General features: G+C 36.8%; 1 protein-coding gene across 2 annotated transcripts; it reads right to left on the reverse strand.

The window, feature by feature from the left end:
- Window positions 1-461: 461 nt before the first annotated feature.
- ears2 (glutamyl-tRNA synthetase 2, mitochondrial) lies at window positions 462-18763 on the reverse strand. Of its 2 annotated transcripts, XM_080303154.1 has the most exons (11): window positions 18662-18763; window positions 18304-18443; window positions 9031-9186; window positions 7997-8186; window positions 7445-7595; window positions 6835-7156; window positions 6643-6751; window positions 4223-4376; window positions 3814-3944; window positions 3593-3728; window positions 462-1125 (listed from the first exon to the last, which is right to left on the reverse strand). In XM_080303154.1, the coding sequence occupies exons 3-11, from the start codon at window positions 9044-9046 to the stop codon at window positions 1027-1029; spliced, it is 1308 nt and encodes a 435-aa protein (XP_080159280.1). In that variant the 5' UTR covers window positions 9047-9186; window positions 18304-18443; window positions 18662-18763; the 3' UTR covers window positions 462-1026. The 2 variants fall into 2 exon arrangements, with proteins under 2 accessions (XP_080159280.1, XP_026027446.2); XM_026171661.2 differs by having other exon boundaries at window positions 18304-18712.
- Between the last annotated feature and the right edge of the window lie 2581 nt (window positions 18764-21344).

The following is a 21344-nucleotide window of genomic DNA, read 5'->3' on the forward strand; positions in this document are numbered from 1 at the left end:
TGATGGTATGTGCTCAGTTTTTCACATGCTGCTTCTGCATTTTCCCTTTGTTTAATAATAACAGTGTAATTTTTACATTTTTTGTCATGTCAGGTAATATTCACCTATATTTTTATTATTTTAAAACCTGGTTACAACCAGATTTTTTTTATAAAGCTCAGTAGTGAAAGAGGGTGCATGATAACAAAAGGTCACTCTGCAACAAGATTTCACGGTACTTCACACATCAGTCAACCCTGTGATGTCACAGGATTATAGAAGCAGAAGCATTATTTCACTGCCTGTTATTCTATATAACAGCATTATAAATGTCAGTTATCACACTGGTGTGGTGGAGTAAATAAATACTCAATAATATGAAAATGAAGGGAAGTAGAAGTACTTCAGAATGTGATTTCAAAATGTTTACCCTAGAATTTCTGTAAGCCATCTTTCATAAACAAAAACATTTTGAAAAGTAGTTAAATTAAATGGTTTAATTACACAAGTCTTACATCATTTATAAAACAGAAAAGCATATAATAAAAGAATATATTATGTCACATTCAAAACAAAAAGCTGTTAACTGACAGGAGAACAACTGAGCAGAAACTCTGTATTAAATTTAAATATATTTATCTATCGGTCTCTGGGGTATTTATTTATTGACGTTTTCATCTTCATCTTTTACATCTGCCCTTGAAGTTGTAACACTTGTGACTGTACATCTGTGGACCAGTTCATTAAAATTTCTTCAGTAAAGTACCTTGATATTTGCATGGAAATATCAAGGTACTTCCCATCCACGTGTGAGCACAGCAACAGGTGTAAGGTCTCACATTACTGCATAACACAGTCTGAGTGCATAAAATTTTCTGCACCTTTTTCTAATATTTCGAGTATTAATCGGCATTCAGTTTATTTTAAAGGTGGCAGAATCAGCATGTGTGAGATCAACTGTCAACATTCAGGCCAACCAGTCCAGCAGCAGCTGTTTTCTTCAGGCGCGGTGACTGTAGGGTGACGTGGTGGCGGGTAGTTTAGTCGTTAATCTGTTTCGTTTGAAAGCAGCAGAAGTTTCTGGAATCGATGGATGATCTCTGCAGAGCCCAGAGACACCATCATCTCAGCAACACTGGGACCTTGCTGCAGGTCAGAGGGGAAGAGAGGATCAGGGGTCAGAAAAGTTGACACAATCAACCCAGCCAGCATCCTGTGTGAAACACAATCAAGAAACAGCTTCCTCTTTCTTCATGCCTGCCCTCACCAAGTAAGCAGGGCCAACGTGGCGACTAAGTAGACGACTGTTTGTCATTACCGCCACCTTTCAAAAACGGTATTGTGGAGTTCAGTTGAGTCATTTCACATAAGGAAATGAACATATGGCACGTGCTATGAGTATTTTTCTGATTTCAGCAGCTAGACATGATTGAATCTGCTGATCTGCAGTTTGACAAACACAATTTTAGAAATGAGACTACAGAAACGAAAGTGATCTTTAAAAAATGACCGATGGACATTTTAAGTTCCTCGTATTATGCTACTTATCTGTCACTACTCTAAAGCACACAGTGTTCTTAAGGACGAGCAAACGTGACCTCTAAAGTAAAGATCAAAACGACAAACACTGATCTTTGCTTGATTAATTTAACCACAGACCTCACAACCTCATTAACATGCAGGTGTGTGTGTGTGTGTGTGTGTGTGTGTGTGTGTGTCTCTACTTCTGACAAATATGGGCATCTATATGCAACCTTTCAGATAGGAAGAATCAGGCCGTGCAGACACGTGCAGAATAAAAGCTCTTTTAAGAACATATAATTGTTATATTTATTATGAAATTATTAAGCTTTTTTAAAATATGTTCGTTATTTTTTTAACTGCTATAACAAATCTTGTATCTACAACTCTTCATTAAAGACTGCAGTCTGTATCTGACGCTGGAAAAAAACAGTATTACATCATTGCAGGAACTTCTTTTAACAAAGTCTTGTGATCAGTATGGGAACTGGATGACTTTGCAAGAAAAGGTCAAAACATCAATTAAATGTAGTTGGGGTCAGAGCTGAACTGTCACCACTGAATTAGTGACCACCTCTGCTTGTGGACTTGTATTTTAACTACTACAAATACTTATTGACTTTTTAGAACCCATTGGGAGACAAGTTTGAGAAAAGACGAGCACTATAGTAATTCAGAACTAGCTTTACTTCACAGATTTTGCACATTTCCGTGTGTTCTTTTTCAGACAAGCTGCAGCGCACATTACTCCCACACCTGACTTGTGGTTTCCAGTTCTGACAGAGTTCAACTCAAATGGCAACAAGTGATATTTGATAAAACTTCTGCAGGTCATTTAGAAGGTGATACGACTTTATTTATACACTGCTTAAAAAATTAAAAGTAACATTTTCAAAACACATAATGACTATAGACTGGGTAACGTTTTAGGAATGAAAGATGGCACATTGTTTGTTGGAAATGATCACCTTACAGATCATTGAATTCAAATACACACAAGAAATCAAAGTGTAAAAAATAATGCAGCAGGCTACTCCATTCTGCTTAAATTGCATTGTAGCAACTCAGAATGACACTCAGTTGTTTGTTTGGCCCCCACGTGCTTGTATGCGTGGCTGACAATGTTGGCGGACGCTCCTAAAGACTGAAGTTGATATCCTTATGGCGATCTCCTCCCAGATCTGGACATTGTTCATTTGAGCTCCTGGACAGTCTGGTAGCTTAGACTGGAGCCAAACATAATGTCCCAGAGGTGCTCTGACCAGCGTAGGGTCTGAGTGGGTCCAAGGATTTCATCCCAATACTTAACAGAAGGGGTGCTGTTGCTTAGCCTATAGAGGTGTGTGTGTCCCTCTATGGATATGCCTCGCCAGACCATTACTGGCCCACCACCAAACCAGTCATGCTGAACGATGTTACAGCATTATTTTCTCCACGGCATCCCCAGACCCTTTCACGTCTGTCCAATGCTCAGGTTGAACCTGCTCTCATCTATTAAAAGCACAAGGTGCCAGTGGTGAACCCACCAGTTCTAGTACTCTATGGTAAATGCCAAACATGCTTTACAGTGCTCAGCAGTGAGAACAGGGCTCACTAAAAGATGTTGGGCCCTCAGCCACCCTCAAGAAGTCAGTTTGTGATTGTTTGGTTCGAGACACTCACACCAGTGGCCTGCTGGAGGTCATTTTATAGCTCAGATATTAGAAGATATGATATTAGAAGTGACACTGACCCTAGCCAAATGCAAAACTAGTCAAAAAGAAGTCAGAAAAGATGAGGAGGGAAAAATGTCAGTGTCCTCCACCTGTAAAACCATTCCCGTTTTGAAGCTTGTCTCATTGTTGCCTCTCTAGTGCACCTGTTGTTAGCTTCATTAACACCAAAGCAGCTGAAACTGATTAACAACCCCCACTGCTGCTTGAGAAGAAGAACTGACTTGATCTTGTACTCTGATTAAAAAGTGTTCCTTTATATTTTAAGCAGTGTATATATTTGTTTTTGCTTTGCAACCACATATGCAGATAGTGTATAAGATGAAAACAGAGTTCGCACTATCTGTAATGAAAACACTCTACAGGACGAGGCTGAGTACCTGCTGACCGCTGAGAACCAGACGTAACAGCTTCATCACCTCCCTGTACTTGGTGGCTTTAGCCTGCTTAGCCACAGCTTTCAAGTCTGTACCGAGTCGATCCACCGAAAGCTCCTCGCTTCGCTCTTCTATCAGCCTAAAAGCACAAATTCAATTGTTTAAAATCACATTGAGAGACTGAAACTGTAAGATGAAAGATGAATGAAACAGGCTGTACACACTTCAGCACTAATGAAGCAATGTGCTGGGCCTCTCCAGTGAGTGATGCCACCTCCTGGCTGGAAAAGGAAGGACGCACCCACAAGTAAGAGTAAGTGGGGCTTACAAGCTCCTTCAGGAAGGATATGTGACCCTGTTAAAGAGAGAAGAGGATTGTTTCCATAATAGTGCACACTGTTTGGACATCACACTAGAAGCCACACCAGTGTAGGACAGTATTTAACTACAGATCAACAACTGACAACAGCTGGTTTCATATCCTCAACATACCAGAAATCAAATGATAGGAATGCACACAAACGCACTACAGTCACTATAAGGTCTATATAATTTAAATCTTCACTAAAAAGGCCAAGAACCTTTTAATTAGCAGAGGAAAACAGAGTTAAACCAGAGTAAAGTCATGGTTACCTTACGGAGACGCAGAACCCGCCTGATGTAATCCTCGCGCAGCACATCCTTATCCTGGATCTGTTCTGCGAAGGCCTGATAGATTTCCTCCCGCAGATCTTGTATCAGCAAATCACACTGCTGCTCATCTTCAATTCGCTGCTGCAGGTGAAGTCTGTCATAATCACAGAGAGTTTCATTTACCTCGTAAAACGAATATGTATTTATATTAGAGATGGACCGATCCGATATTACGTATCGGTATCGGTCCGATACTGACCTAAATTACTGGATCGGATATCGGAGAAAAATAAAAAATGTAATCCGATCCATTAAATATCACGAAAGCACCTCGCAAAACTTGCAACACGCCGTAACTCACCTCAGAACGTTAGCAGTCGGAGCAGTATGCATCACGTGATAGAGCAGCTGTGGCATGCCGGACCTGTCGGTGGTCTGGATAGCATGTGGAGCTTCGCTAGCAACCTGGCATTTCATCTCCGACAAAGTTATCCCCGAGAGAAGTAAAGCAAGTGTGTAAGTCCATCTCTGAATGTTTGTAAAGCATTCCCATGTTAAGCTTAACAAGCGACTGCCTCTCGCTCTCCAGCTGCTACTTCAATCGTGAAACTGCTTATATGATCAGCTGATCGGCTTTTCTGTCGCGAGTCCATCTCTCTTGTTTGTTTTTGGCCCACTTTGCACCAGAAAGAGGAAACCAGCGGCTGAACAACAGCAGCACGTTTAAGCTTGATCAGCTGTTGTTAGAATGTATTTAATATTACTTTCTACACCAGGATCTTTTTCTACGTAGCTGACGCTGGTAACTGTGCAGGGGCGGATCTAGCAAAGTTTAGCCAGGGGGGCCGATAGGGCATGAACAGGGAAAAGGGGGCACAAAGACATACTTTTCTTTCTTATTCTCATTTAAAATGTCGAGCTTTTAATAAATAATTATCTGACACCCAAAGTTTTAATTTGATGTAAAATGAATAGAAGTCAATTACTGTATATAGTGACTATTAAGTCTAATATATACCCTAGTAAGCTATAGTACTTTTTACTTTGGGAAGGTACCATCTGTGCAGTCTGCAATTTTGTTGAAGAAAGATGTTGAATCTATTTAATATTTCTTGAAAAATAATTGATTTCTGTGCATTTTTTTTCACACTGCATCAAATTAAGGTTGATTACGTCGATTAAGCATCATGAGGTGGCGCGTGAGGGGTGGTTCCTTATTTTTTATTTATTTCGTTTTGTTGTTGCTGGGAGTTGGAACCCTATTAGTTAGGTTGCTTAATATTTACGCTAAGTACTCTTTAAAATACCAGAATAGGGAGGATGGTGTAGGTCTAAGTTTATTAGATTGATCAGTATTGCTGAACTATGAAATATTTTTTTTGTATACAGGTATAACAGAATAGCTTTAGTGTAGTTGTTGTTTTAAACTTGAGTATGAACTTGCAGACTTGCAAAATGCAGCAAGATATTTTAAAAAACAGTTTTGTTGATTAAAAAACACTATATCGGATTCATATCGGTATCGGCAGATATCCAAATTTATGATATCGGTATCGGTATCGGACATAAAAAAGTGGTATCGTGCCATCTCTAATTTATATATTCCTTTTCATCTCTTCTTTTTAATAAGACTTCCTCATGTTCCACATAAAAACAGACACTTTGGATTACTCTTAACAACAAGGTGACATTTTGGGGAATGATTACTTAAACTTAATGTTTTGCTGTTCTTGAGTTAAGCAAAGATCCATTGAGCTTCACTGTGATGCGCTCGATTCAGACATTTCAAACTCTTGACAGCTTAAACTAAAGCAATCAGCAGGAATGAATTCCAGTAGAAAGAAATCTACACTGCGTTAAAATTGCAGTTGGAAACATTTATCATCACCAGAGGAAGTCTGAATTAGTCTGTTCTGTATCTTGAATTGCTCATTAAAGGCAAATGTTTTTTGTTGGGACATTTGTTGGCAATAACATGAAAAGAAAAAAAAAGCACTGGGTTTTAGACGACTCCTTTCAATCTGTGTCTCATGGCCTCACACTGGCCAAACTAACAGTACTGAAGCCTCAAAGCCGGTCTTCATGAACACGCTCATGTTCACTGCAGTAAAAATATAAAAACAGCTGTATAAGAACCAGTCCAGGATGCGGCATCTTTAATTATCAAAGATCAAGATCAAGATGAAAAATCTGCACTGATGCACTCTCAGAGTACTGAGTACATAGTTCTGTGGCTCATTCAGTCATTATCATGTGAAAGTTAGAGTGACTCACGTCTGCATGATAGAACACGATCACTTCAACAGACTGAAGAATGAACAGACATAATGCATCTTTCCTCTTTTGCTTTAAAAATGAAATAAGGCCTAAATAAACAGAACCTAGGCAATAAAACCAGGACGTATAAAGTTCTGACTCACCTGTTGAACTCTGGCAGCTTCTCGAGGTCTAACAAAGCAGAGTGAGTCGTGATCTTTGAAGGGTTAAACTCAGAAATCAGTTCATCTATCCTCCTCCCCATTCGATTAGCTATATGGAAACACAAGACGTTGGACTTTGATATAATGTTCACTGTTTATAGTCACAGTTTTGCAGAGTCTCCCATCACTCACTGTTGAATCCAGATCCACAGTTGGTTGTTGTATCCAACAGAGCCTCTGGCAGGACTCCGTCTCTCTTGAATGTTTCGATGAATATGTCCCCCTGCCTCTTTGACAGTTTACTGCCGTCTTTGTTCATCAGCAGTGGCAGATGTCCGAACGTGGGCGGCTGCCATCCAAGAGCCCGGTACATGAGGAGATGTTTGGAGGTGGAGATCAGCCACTCTGAACCCCGCAGGACATGGCTGACCTTCATGTAATGATCATCTACAATGTTGGCGAGGTGATAGGTGGGGAAACCGTCTGCTTTTATCACCACGGGATCCCCCTCCACCTAAAAGTGACAGAGGATGTGTTTAAAAACGAGAGGAGCCAGAAGAAATCTGGCAGATAGACTGAAAACTAAAGGCAGGTTTTTGCATTCAAGTACCACTGTTAACAGCTCATTATATGGACTACGCTTGTTTTAAAAGCACAGTTACAATCTGAACCTCAAGAAATTTTAAATTTATTTCAATCAAGCAAGAATATTTATAGTCAAACATTAAAAAAAAACAACAAAAACATTAGCTTTATTAGACATGGTTACACGTTTAGCATGAAGCCCAGTGAAAAGCCCAACCTGTGCAACCTCATGCCGATTCCATCCAAAGATCAGATCCTGAAAAGGCTCAACGCCCTCTTCCAGACGAAACCTGATCACATATGAGGCTCCCTGAGCCAGCTTCTCCTGGACCTGGTCGGCCCGCAGGTGACGACACCTGTTGTCATACCTGGAGAGATGCAAACGCTGTCAGAACCTTGACAAACAAAAGCACTCAGAGAGCGCAACTCTCTATTATATTAAGATATAGTCATGCAGTGTTTGATTGTGTGAAACTTTATGGTGTCATTGTGTCGTCGTAGCGCGTCTTATTGAAAAAATTAAAGGTTTGCTGTCAGTTTTCTCCAGACCCTTTCATATCATATATTTCTTGAATTTTTTCAGGGCCAACTTTGACCTTGGCACTAACGATGAAGGTCAAGGTGCAATCCTTAGCCAACATGTTACTCAGGTCCCCCATGGCCTAGTATATTGCTGTGAAGTGTATCGTCTGAAGTTTGAAGATGATACATTAAAAAAAAAAAAGAGTGGGTAATATAAAGTTTTTTACTGATTTGTGTTCTGAATTACCTTGGAGTCTGCCCCGACCTTAATGCCTCTTTTTTGAGCAGCTCCAGTCTCTGAGAGCTGCAGAAACAATAGTAAGCGTGATCACTGGCAACAAGCTGCCGGGCTGTCTGATTGTAGAGGTCGAGTCTCTGAGACTGCAGGTATGGACCTGTCGGGCCACCTCGACGTGGACTTTCATCTGGAGGTATACCTGTGTGAAAAATTCAGCTTAGATGGTGGCAACAACTTAGCCAAACGCTTTTAAAGTCAATCCCCGGTATTTGTGGGGGTTAGGGACCACACCTGCCCTCAAAACCTTGAGACCCCCTCTAAAAACGCTTAGAACTGCCTATTTTAATTTTCCCGGGATCTTTGTGTTTGTAATTTCTGTATCATGCAATAAATCAGCAAATAATTTGGAATAAAATCCATGAACTGCGAATAGACGGGGATCGACTCTATTAGGATTTAATGCAGTGATTGCATTGATCCATTTACCCAGTGTTATTCAGCAGATCAACCCTGAGGAAAGACACAATTTTCAACACAGTTTTAAACAGAATGAAGTTAGCAGTTCTGTAAGAACTGTTTAATGCGCTTCAGTTTTTCAACAATATTCAAAATTCAGCCAGTAGTTTCTGTGTAAGCATCAGATCAACTGATCCCTCCTTCTGTGTTAGCCATTACCTCATATTAATAAAACACTCAAGAAAGCACAGTGTGCAAAAAGCAGATCTAAAGACAACTTTTAACAAACTTTGAAAAACAAAGAAATGGAGAACCACGGCCCATATTTGTGTCAGACTTTGTTTTTTTCAAGAGACATCTTAGAGATATCTCGTATTATATAAATGTTCGATATATGTACAGACTGAAAAATAAAAGGAAATGTTTACTTATTTCTTATGTTGTTATCTTAGGTTCATTTTCTATTTACTGATGTAAGTAGATTCTTCACTTGGGAGCCACATTAGATGAAAAAAATGAAGTGGTCATGATTGTGTACAAAGAGCTACGTATTACAGAGTCAATCCTTCTGGATTAGTGTCTCTTACCAGCCCACTCTAACATGTCCTCTATGGACTCTGCTGCTCCTGGTACCAGTCTGCTCTGATCAGTGTCCTCCAGCCGCAGGATGAATACACCTCCATACTTCTTTGCAAATATGTAATTGTAGAGAGCAGTTCGAAGTCCGCCGAGGTGTAGGAAGCCTGCAGAACAAAGCATTAAATGGTTACAGCATCCGATTGCAGTTTTGAAGGTTGTGTGTGAGAGAGAGAGCCAGCACACACACAGCACCAGAACACTAAAAATGAACCAGAAAATGCATCACTAATGTTACATGTGGAACTACTCTCTTTCACAAGAAAAACCCTAATCGTTATCAATCTTGTGACTTACATCAGATAAAACTTGCAGCTGCACTCACACTTTGTGCTGAACAAAACTATCTGACATAAGCTGAAGCAAAAAACACGCAAAGGCTTACGCTGCACCATATCCACGCTTCTTTGCACGAATGCCAGCAAACACCATGTAACATTTATTATTGCCTATTATTGCTTTGTCTAGGTTTGCAGTGCAAACACTTCCCACACACACACACACACACACACACACGAGTCATTTTTGCCAGAGTCACTGTCAACCCACATTTTTTTAACACATGGAAATAAATAAAAAATACTGAAGTCAGTTTAAGTGGAAAATTACATTCATATATGCATATTTTTGTCCTCCACAGTACCAAGCACCGTATACAAATGGAAAAATACTCAGACTGCATATCATATAAATAAATTCTAATGAATACTCCTTTATTTATGTCAGTAATCACTGATATATCCCATGTGTAGCATTTAGTAAATAGAAAATTGTGTTTTTATTGAAAAGAATAGCTGCAGCATGTTTTAAATAATCTGACATTAAAAATGCGAAAGCTACTGAATATCTGGCAGTTATAACCAGGACTATTGTTGATTAAGATTTAACTCTAAAATTATATATATATATATATATATATATATATATATATATATATATATATATATATATATATATATATATATATATATATATATATATATATATATATATATATATATATATATATACATATATATATATATATATATACATATATATATATATATATATATACACACATATATATATATATACATATATATATATATACACATATACATATATATACATATATATATATATATATACATATACATATACATATACATGTATATATATATATATATATACACATACATACATATATATATATATATATGTATATATATATATATATACACATACATACATATATATATATATATATATATATATATATATATATATATATATATATATATATATATATATATATATATATATATATATATATATATATATATATATATATATATATATATATATATATATATATATATATATATACATATATACACACACACACAAATCTAGATCAACACCAAAACTAAAAACAGCAGACTGCTCTACCTCTTTCAGTCACTGCCCATTGACATACATGAAAAACAATTCAGATTATGGGACAAAATCCTTTCCAAGTTTATATGGAACGGTCACAGACTGAGAATCAAATTCGAAACACTACAGATAAGAAAGGATAAGGAGGGTTTGGCACTCCCAAACCTTTAAGCATACTTTCATGCTGCACAAATCAGGTATATAATTTGTTGGTGTGACAATGATTATGAAGCCAAATGGAAGAATTTAGAAAAATCAGTACAGGGAAGAGAAATGCAAAGCCTTATGGGAGACAGAAGAAGCAACGAGTGTAATTAAACAGCTGAATTAAGTCACTCAGTTTACGTTAAAAATGTGGTTTAATCTGGTACGAAAATACAAACTGGAAAAAGAGCTCAGACTGCTTCGATGGACAGCTTATGATAAGGGTTCTATTGGTTGTATGAACCAAAGATTTAAACAGTAGATTCCTAATGGATTAACAGCAATATGTACACTAATTAAATATGGGAATTTTATGAACTTCCAGGAGATTAAACAAAATATGATCTAAGCAATCAAGATCATGATAGATATTTGCCGATTAGGGACTTTTTTTAATAAAGAAGTAAAACGTAGTGTAAATCTGGATAAAAATTCAATAATCAAAACCATAACTGAAGCCCACAATGCAAAAAAAATTAGAATAATCTCTACAATTTACGAGCATATAATGGAGGCAAGAGGGTGTACAACAATGTATGTAAAACTGTGGCACAGAGAGTTGGGAGTGAACATATCTGATGAGGAATAGTCACAAATTTGGAAAACACAGCAGGCAACAACATCATCATCACGTGTCTGGAGATTGCATTGCTGGAAAAATGTAATTCGATTTTTTACAACACCCAAAATTAGGAACAAACACACTTCCTTCACACTTTAGTGTGTTCTGGTTCTGTCCCAAGATCACAAAATTTTGGGAAGATGTTCAGTTAGCTATAGGTAAAATTCTGGGTTGTGCTGTATCTAAGTCTTGTACATTATTATATCTTGGTGTCATTACGGGAAATGTGTTGAAAGAAGATAGAAACGTACTGAAAATTATGCTTGCAGTCGGTAAAAAGGCAATCACAAGGAAATGGAACAAGATAGACCCACCATCGCAGGATGAATGGATCAATATTATAGACGAAATACAAATTATGGAACAGCTGACTTACAAAATAAGGACTCAGGAAGATCAATACCATTGAAAAGGGGGAGAAATGGACTGATTACATAAACTCGATAGGACAAAGACCATCACATTGATAATGAGAAACGATCAAATTGTAGAAACATGGTGACCCAACACGTTCTTTTTTCACCTTTTTTAAAATTATTATTATTATTATTATTATTATTATTATTAATAATAATAATAATAATAATAATATTTTATTATTTTTTATTTTTATGTTCCGTTTTGTTGTTACACTCCATCTCCCTGTATAATGTTTAAAGAAAACAATAAAAAGAAAGTATCAAAAAAACAGCCATGAGACCACAATCAGACCACAAGTTAGACGAACAAAACTGAAGCATAAAAATATCCATCTAAAAGGATTTTGGGGGCTGTTGACAGTTTTTTTTTCTCCATAATTCTTTCAACTAAATTTACCGTAACACATGTTTACAGCCAGGTCGTACTTGTGTCAAGCCAGCCTCCAATTCGAGACTTGCAGTCAAGCCAGCCTCCAGTTGATTTTACGTTCCCTGTGTATTCAAAGTATTACGGGAATGGATGTGGAAACCGGATTTCAAAATAAAAGCCAACTTCGAGTGAATTAACAGATATGTTAAGAACATAATAACATATAATTTAGGCTTTTTTTTTTTTTTAGAAACTCTAATGTTACATTTACATGACACAGCCTTGTACCCTAATTGTGCCCTGTCACTATCAAGGCCATCTTATTTTGGATTTCAAAGTAAAAGCCCTGTGAATCTTCATTTTTGAACTACTCTTTCAATGAATTCATAATGCTCTTAAAAGCAAAAGTCGTATTTCCAAATACTATTTGAACTTTGTATCAACACTTTCCAACCGCAGTCTTTTTCACAGTAATACCATATCAAATAAATTCTTTCTGATTTTGCTTTTCATAGTAATGGCCCTTTGAAATTGCCGATATTTGACTTAATCTCCTAACGATTCAAAATGCTCTAAGATGAAAAATTCTTGTTTCCACAGGGTAATTCCACTTTAGATCAACAGTATACAACCCCACAGTGACACCATATCAATATCAAGTCATTCTGATTTTGCTTTTCATAGTAATGGCCCTTTGAAATTGCCGATATTTGACTTAATCTTCTAACGATTCAAAATGCTCTAAGATGAAAAATTCTTGTTTCCACAGGGTAATTCCACTTTAGATCAACAGTATACAACCCCACGGTGACACCATATCAATATCAAGTCATTCTGATTTTGCTTTTCATAGTAATGGCCCTTTGAAATTGCCGATATTTGACTTAATCTTCTAACGATTCAAAATGCTCTAAGATGAAAAATTCTTGTTTCCACAGGGTAATTCCACTTTAGATCAACAGTATACAACCCCACAGTGATACCATATCAATATCAAGTCATTCTGATTTTGCTTTCAAAAATAAAAGCCTTTTCAAATTGTCCATAATTGACCTAACTTTCAGTGATTTCAAAATGCTCTAAAATGAAAAATTCCTGTTTCCACAGGGTAATTCCACCTTAGATCAACAGTATACAACCCCACAGTGACACCATATCAATATCAAGTCATTCTGATTATGCCTTCCAAAATAAAAGCCTTTTCAAATTGTCCATAATTGACCTAACTTTCAGTGATTTCAAAATGCTGTAAAATGGAAAATTCCTGTTTCCACAGGGTAATTCCACTCCAGATCAACAGTATACAACCCCACGGTGATACCATATCAATATCAAGTCATTCTGATTTTGCTTTCAAAAATAAAAGCCCTTTCAAATTGTCCACAATTGACCTAACTTTCAGTGATTTCAAAATGCTCTAAAATGGAAAATTCCTGTTTCCACAGGATAATTCCACCTTAGATCAACAGTATACAACCCCACAGTGACACCATATCAATATCAAGTCATTCTGATTTTGCTTTTCATAGTAATGGCCCTTTGAAATTGCCGATATTTGACTTAATCTTCTAACGATTCAAAATGCTCTAAAATGGAAAATTCCTGTTTCCACAGGGTAATTCCACCTTAGATCAACAGTATACAACCCCACAGTGATACCATATCAATATCAAGTCATTCTGATTTTGTTTTCAAAAATAAAAGCCCTTTGAAATTGTCCATAAATGACCTAACTTTCAGTGATTTCAAAATGCTCTAAAATGGAAAATTCTTGTTTCCACAGGGTAATTCCACTTTAGATCAACAGTATACAACCCCACAGTGACACCATATCAATATCAAGTCATTCTGATTTTGCTTTCAAAAATAAAAGCCTTTTCAAATTGTCCATAATTGACCTAACTTTCAGTGATTTCAAAATGCTCTTAAATAGAATTTTGCTGTTTCCACAGGGTAATTCCACTTTAGATCAACAGTATACAACCTCACAGTGATACCATATCAATATCAAGTCATTCTGATTTTGCTTTCAAAAATAAAAGCCTTTTCAAATTGTCCATAATTGACCTACCTTTCAGTGATTTCAAAATGCTCTAAAATGGAAAATTCCTGTTTCCACAGGGTAATTCCACTTTAGATCAACAGTATACAACCCCACGGTGATACCATATCAATATCAAGTCATTCTGATTTTGCTTTCAAAAATAAAAGCCTTTTCAAATTGTCCATAATTGACCTAACTTTCAGTGATTTCAAAATGCTCTAAAATGGAAAATTGCTGTTTCCACAGGATAATTTCACTTTAGGTCAACAGTATACAACCTGACGATGTTACCACATCAATATCAAGTCATTCTGATTTTGCTTGCAAAAATAAAAGCATTTTCAAAATGCCCATATCTGACTTGATCCTGGAACAATTTCAAAATGCTCTAAAATGGAAAATTCCTGTTTCCACAGGGTAATTCCACCTTAGATCAACAGTATACAGCCCCACAGTGATACCATATCAATATCAAGTCATTCTGATTATGCCTTCCAAAATAAAAGCCCTTTCAAATTGTCCACAATTGACCTAACTTTCAGTGATTTCAAAATGCTCTAAAATGGAAAATTGCTGTTTCCACAGGATAATTTCACTTTAGGTCAACAGTATACAACCTCACGATGTTACCATATCAATTTCAAGTAATTCTGATTATGCCTTCCAAAATAATGGCCTGTTGAAAATGCCCATAATTTACCTAACTTTCAGTGATTTCGGAATGCTCTATAAAGGAAATTTTCTGTTTCCACAGAATAGTTTCACTTTAAATCAACAGTATACAACCTCACGATGTTACCATGTCAATTTCAAGTCAGTCTGATTTTGCTTTTCAAAATAAAAGCTTTTTCAATTTGCCCATATATGACTTACTCTTGGAGCGAATTCAAAATGCTCTAAGATGGAAAATTGCTGTTTCCACAGCATAATTCCACTTTAGATCAATAGTATCCAGCCCCACAGTGATACCATATCAATATCAAGTCATTCTGATTATGCCTTCCAAAATAAATGCCCTTTCAAATTGAGCATATATACGACCTACTTTTTTAACGATTTCAAAATGTTCTTAAAAAGAATTTTGCTGTTTCCACAGGATAATTTCACTTTAGGTCAACAGTATACAGCCCCACAGTGATACCATATCAATATATATTTTAAGTCTGTGGAAAGATGTCATTCTAAATAAAGAAATTACAAAACAGCTTGCAAACCAACCATGACATCTTTCCACAGACTTAAAATATAAACGTACTATCAATTACAACCTAGTGGCAATTTCAGCTTCCTTTTACATCATCTTTATGATTCAATTCTGTCATAATCAATTGAGTCTGATTTTGCTTTTCAAAATGAAAACCCAATATGTGTTGAAACAGCAATTATTTCATTTTTAAAACATTCTGAAATAATTGAAAGAGTATATCACATATGGACAAATTCGACGGGCCATTAATTTGAAAGGCGAAATCAGACCAACATAAAATTTACATGGTTTTACTGTCGGGTTGGATACTGTTGATCTAAAGTGGAATTATCCTGTGGAAACAGCATCTTTCAATTTAAGAGCATTTTGAAATCGTTAAACGAGTAGGTCGTCTATGGGCAATTTGAAAATACTTTTATTTTGGAAGGCAAAATCAGAGTGACTTGATCTTAACATCGTATCTCTGTGGGGTTGTATACTGTTGATTTAAAGTGAAATTATTCTGTGGAAACAGAAAATTTCCTTTTTAGAGCATTCCGAAATCACTGAAAGTTAGGTAAGTTATTGGCATTTTCAACAGGCCATTATTTTGGAAGGCAAAATCAGAATGACTTGAAATTGAAGTAGTACCATGGTGTGGATGTACACTTTTGATCTAACATGGATTCATCCTGTGGAAAGAGCAAGTTTCATTTTTAGAGCGTTCTGAATTCTTTAAAAGAGTAGGTCGTATATCGGCAATTTGAAAAGTCTTTTATTTTGGAAGGCATAATCAGAATGACTTGATATTGATATGGTATCACTGTGGGGCTGTATACTGTTGACCTAAAGTGAAATTATCCTGTGGAAACAGCAAAATTCTTTTTAAGAACATTTTGAAATCGTTAAAAAAGTAGGTCGTATATATGCTCAATTTGAAAGGGCATTTATTTTGGAAGGCATAATCAGAATGACTTGATATTGATATGGTATCACTGTGGGGCTGTATACTGTTGATCTAAGGTGGAATTACCCTGTGGAAACAGGAATTTTCCATTTTAGAGCATTTTGAAATTGTTCCAGGATCAAGTCAGATATGGGCAGTTTGAAAATGCTTTTATTTTTGAAAGCAAAATCAGAATGACTTGAAATTGATATGGTAACATCGTGAGGTTGTATACTGTTGAACTAAAGTGAAATTATCCTGTGGAAACAGCAAAATTCTGTTTAAGAACATTTTGAAATCGTCAAAAAAGTAGGCCGTATATGTTCAATTTGAAAGGGCATTTATTTTGGAAGGCAAAATCAGAATAACTTGATATTGATATGGTATCACTGTGAGGTTGTATACTATTGATCTAAAGTGGAATTACCCTGTGGAAACAAGAATTTTTCATTTTAGAGCATTTTGAAATCACAGAAAGTTAGGTCAATTGTGGACAATTTGAAAGGGCTTTTATTTTTGAAAGCAAAATCAGAATGACTTGATATTGATATGGTATCACTGTGAGGTTGTATACTGTTGATCTAAGGTGGAATTACCCTGTGGAAACAAGAATTTTTCATTTTAGAGCATTTTGAAATCACTGAAAGTTAGGTCAATTATGGACAATTTGAAAAGGCTTTTATTTTTGAAAGCAAAATCAGAATGACTTGATATTGATATGGTATCACTGTGGGGCTGTATACTGTAAATACAGAGTGGAATTATCCTGTGGAAACAGGATTTTTCCATTTTAGAGCATTTTGAAATCACAGAAAGTTAGGTCAATTGTGGACAATTTGAAAGGGCTTTTATTTTTGAAAACAAAATCAGAATGACTTGATATTGATATGGTATCACTGTGGGGTTGTATACTGTTGATCTAAAGTGGAATTACCCTGTGGAAACAAGAATTTTTCATTTTAGAGCATTTTGAATCGTTAGGAGATTAAGTCAAATATCGGCAATTTCAAAGGGCCATTACTATGAAAAGCAAAATCAGAATGACTTGATATTGATATGGTATCACTGTGGGGTTGTATACTGTTGATCTAAAGTGGAATTACCCTGTGGAAACAGGAATTTTCCATTTTAGAGCATTTTGAAATCACTGAAAGGTAGGTCAATTATGGACAATTTGAAAAGGCTTTTATTTTTGAAAGCAAAATCAGAATGACTTGATATTGATATGGTGTCACTGTGGGGTTGTATACTGTTGATCTAAAGTGGAATTACCCTGTGGAAACAAGAATTTTTCATTTTAGAGCATTTTGAAATCACAGAAAGTTAGGTCAATTGTGGACAATTTGAAAGGGCTTTTATTTTTGAAAGCAAAATCAGAATGACTTGATATTGATATGGTATCACTGTGAGGTTGTATACTGTTGATCTAAGGTGGAATTACCCTGTGGAAACAAGAATTTTTCATTTTAGAGCATTTTGAATCGTTAGAAGATTAAGTCAAATATCGGCAATTTCAAAGGGCCATTACTATGAAAAGCAAAATCAGAATGACTTGATATTGATATGGTATTACTGTGAAAAAGACTGCGGTTGGAAAGTGTTGATACAAAGTTCTAATAGTATTTGGAAATACGACTTTTGCTTTTAAGAGCATTATGAATTCATTGAAAGAGTAGTTCAAAAATGACGATTCACAGGGCTTTTACTTTGAAATCCAAAATAAGATAGCCTTGACAGGGCACAATTAGGGTACAAGGCTGTGTCATGTAGATGTAACATTAGAGTTTCTAAAAAAAAAAAAAAAGCCTAAATTATATGTTATTATGTTCTTAACATATCTGTTAATTCACTCGAAGTTGGCTTTTATTTTGAAATCCGGTTTCCACATCCATTCCCGTAATACTTTGAAAACACAGGGAACGTAAAATCAACTGGAGGCTGGCTTGACTGCAAGTCTCGAATTGGAGGCTGGCTTGACACCAGTCAGGTCGTGCAGGATACCGAAGGACCTTACCTGTGGGACTGGGGGCAAACCTGACCCTCACCTCCCCCTGCACCGTTGAGCAGCACCTGTCGCCTGCTGCACGCAGCTGGAGCTCCGTCCGTCTGTTTCCGTCCGACGTGAGGCAGCGAAACCCCCTGCGGACCTCCAAACTGTGCAGAAAAGACCGCGTACAGGTTTTAAACCACCGCGACATGATGACAGGTCACGAGGACACGAGCAGCATCCTCCAGGGTTTTTCACGCTCTCCCTCGCGCGCTGACCCGGCCGCGGTTAGGCACAGTTAGCCACGAGTGTTGCTAAAACCGCAGTAAGCACAAAAACAGCAACACAGTAACAACAGTAGCAAAAAGACAAAGTTTGTCCTCACATGTGCAAATGCTAAACCGTGTTTATTACGTAGGTTACGTTCTTCTTCGTCGAAACTAAACCGGAAACGAATCCTTCAGACGTAAACCTGCTTACCGCCGCCTGTCGGAGGAGCGCTCGCTTCTTCCTTTAGGTTTCCTGGTGGCAGTACTGCCCTCTACAGCTGACTCTGTGTATAATTCAGTATCGTTTCATTTGGATGCCACACGAAATAAGAGCCGGTAGCTTTTATACTTGAGATAATATTTATTTTATCTCGTGCATCCAGGTTGTTTGGTTGTCTTATTCTACTGATGTCCGACTCATTTTACATGGTAGGGGAGACCGGGGATAGTTGTAACATTTTTGACATTTCTGTCTGTAAATTGGAGCTCTTTTAAGGTAGTGGATTCAAAATGTAATGCAAAGTATTTACATGTCTCGGCTATTAAATAGTGCAGCTATTTTCTCTGCAGCACAATTACCCATTGCATGGTATGGCCTCAAACACAAAGAGTGAAATGTTACAATTAACCCCATAGTCTGGGTTAGTTGTAACATATCCTGGGGTGAAATGTAACACAATGAAATAAGGGTACTGACAAAATATTAACATGTAATCTTTGTTTATTCAACACATGAATGCACTTAGAGCCATTTATGTAGCTATGTGTGTGTGTGACAGAATGCAGAAATCTAGCTTTTGAACATATTCCAACCCCCCCAAAAAAGACAAGTTATGGAATTTTCTGCAACTGAATATTTCATTAATTTTGGTTGGTCTTCCTTGAGTTTGGCCTCATTGGCTCAGTGGGCATTGTAACCTACAACTCTTGCACCAATTTGAACATAACAATGAAGCTGAAAAAATGTAGTTGTTCACCAGCATCGCAATTCCATTACTTTTTATCATGGCTTACCTTGGTGTGGTTTGCAAAGTGCTTCAGAAAGATGAGGAAATCTGTTTCGTGCACCCATCCTGATTTATTTCCACAACCAATACTTCCTACTGCCCATCTCTGACACAGTGGCCTGCATAATGTATGTGTGGGAACACAAACAGTGGAGTAATTGTGTTGTCAATGGCATTAACCGCATATACAAATGTGACCAGTGAACCTCTCTCTGCTGATGTCGTTGCCCCAACTTGTTTAATATAAGTTAAAGTAATAGTGTGGTAAGTTGTAACATCTGCATTATTGTTATAACTAACCCAGACTGTTGCTGTTACAACTGACCCAGACTCCTATAGCCATGAACTAGCTAACATTACAGCCAACGGCTAAAACATTAGCACTAAAGACTTACACAGAATATATCCCCATAGACATACAAATAGTTCAAGTTCAAGTTCAACTTTATTGTCACTTCAACCATATACAGTTTAAAAATACACAGTGAGGCGAAACAACGTTCCTCCAGGAACCAAGGTGCTACAAGACAAGTTAGTGCAAAAAAATATATATATATATAATATATCTAGTAATAATATTGTGCAAAAGAGCATTTACAGGTTGGTGTGTGCGATGGTTTGGTGGTGTAGGTCAGTGTGTTTGCGCTTTGTGTTGGTTAGTCAGTCCAGTCTCAATGTTTTGAGGTATTTGAGTTAAGCTGAGTGATAATGTTAGTGTATGTGTGTGTGTGCGTGTTTATCAGTCAGTCCCTTTTTGCTGAGGAGACGGATGGCTTGTGGAAAAAAGCTGTTGCACAGTCTGGATGTGCGTGCCCGAATGCTTCGGTACCTTTTTCCAGATGGCAGGAGTGTAAAGAGTGTGTGAGAGGGGTGTGTCCGATCAGCCATAATGCTGGTGGCTTTGCGAATGCAGCGTGTGGTGTAGATGTCCTCAATAGAGGGTAGAGAGACCCCGATGATCTTCTCTGCTGTTCCCACTATCCGCTGTCTTGCGGTCTGATATGGCACAGCTCCCAAACCAGACAGTGATGCAGCCGCTCAGGATGCTCTCAATAGTTCCTCTATAGAAGGTGGTCAGGATCGGTGGTGGAAGCATAATAACATAATTTAAGTTTGATGAGTTTAACTGCAAAGCAGATAATGCTATTAAACATTGAAATAAAGTAGAAAAACTTACTTTTTGCCATACAAATGACTTTTTTTCGTGTTAAATTGTCTGTGTTTGACAAAATGTGCTGATTTTTCACATGTGATAGCAGAACTGAATTGGGCATGTACAGGATGAGTCACATCATTTGAAACTTAGCCCTGATTGGAGAAATTGGAAGTGTTACAACTGACCCACGTTACAACTATCCCCGGTCTCCCCTACTTTAATATTAACTTGGCCCGACCAGTGAAAATACCCTTTCTGTCAGTGTGAAGAAGCCTTACTTATATTTTTTTCTCAACATAAGAAAAAAAGTCCAATTTCAAAGGAGTTTTTCTAATTGCTAAAAAAAAAAAAAAAAAAATCCAATGTAATGAATAAAATAAATACATAAAATAATTCTGTCAGCACAATTAAATTGTATGAAATAAACATGTAAAATCAGAGAAAAAGTTCTGGTAAGCCATTGTCGTCGTTTTTGTTAATCACCAGAAAATGTCCTACTTTATTTGCACATTTATTTATTTTACTGTGGATATATTGTTAGGAAATAATAATAAAAATAAATAAATAAAAATGAAAACAAAAATCTATCTATATTAGATAATGAAAAAACAGGAACGTTTCTGTCATTTAATTAAA

This window comes from Astatotilapia calliptera, chromosome 6 (assembly GCF_964374335.1).
Source record: "Astatotilapia calliptera chromosome 6, fAstCal68.1, whole genome shotgun sequence".
Taxonomy (NCBI): Eukaryota; Metazoa; Chordata; class Actinopteri; order Cichliformes; family Cichlidae; genus Astatotilapia; species Astatotilapia calliptera.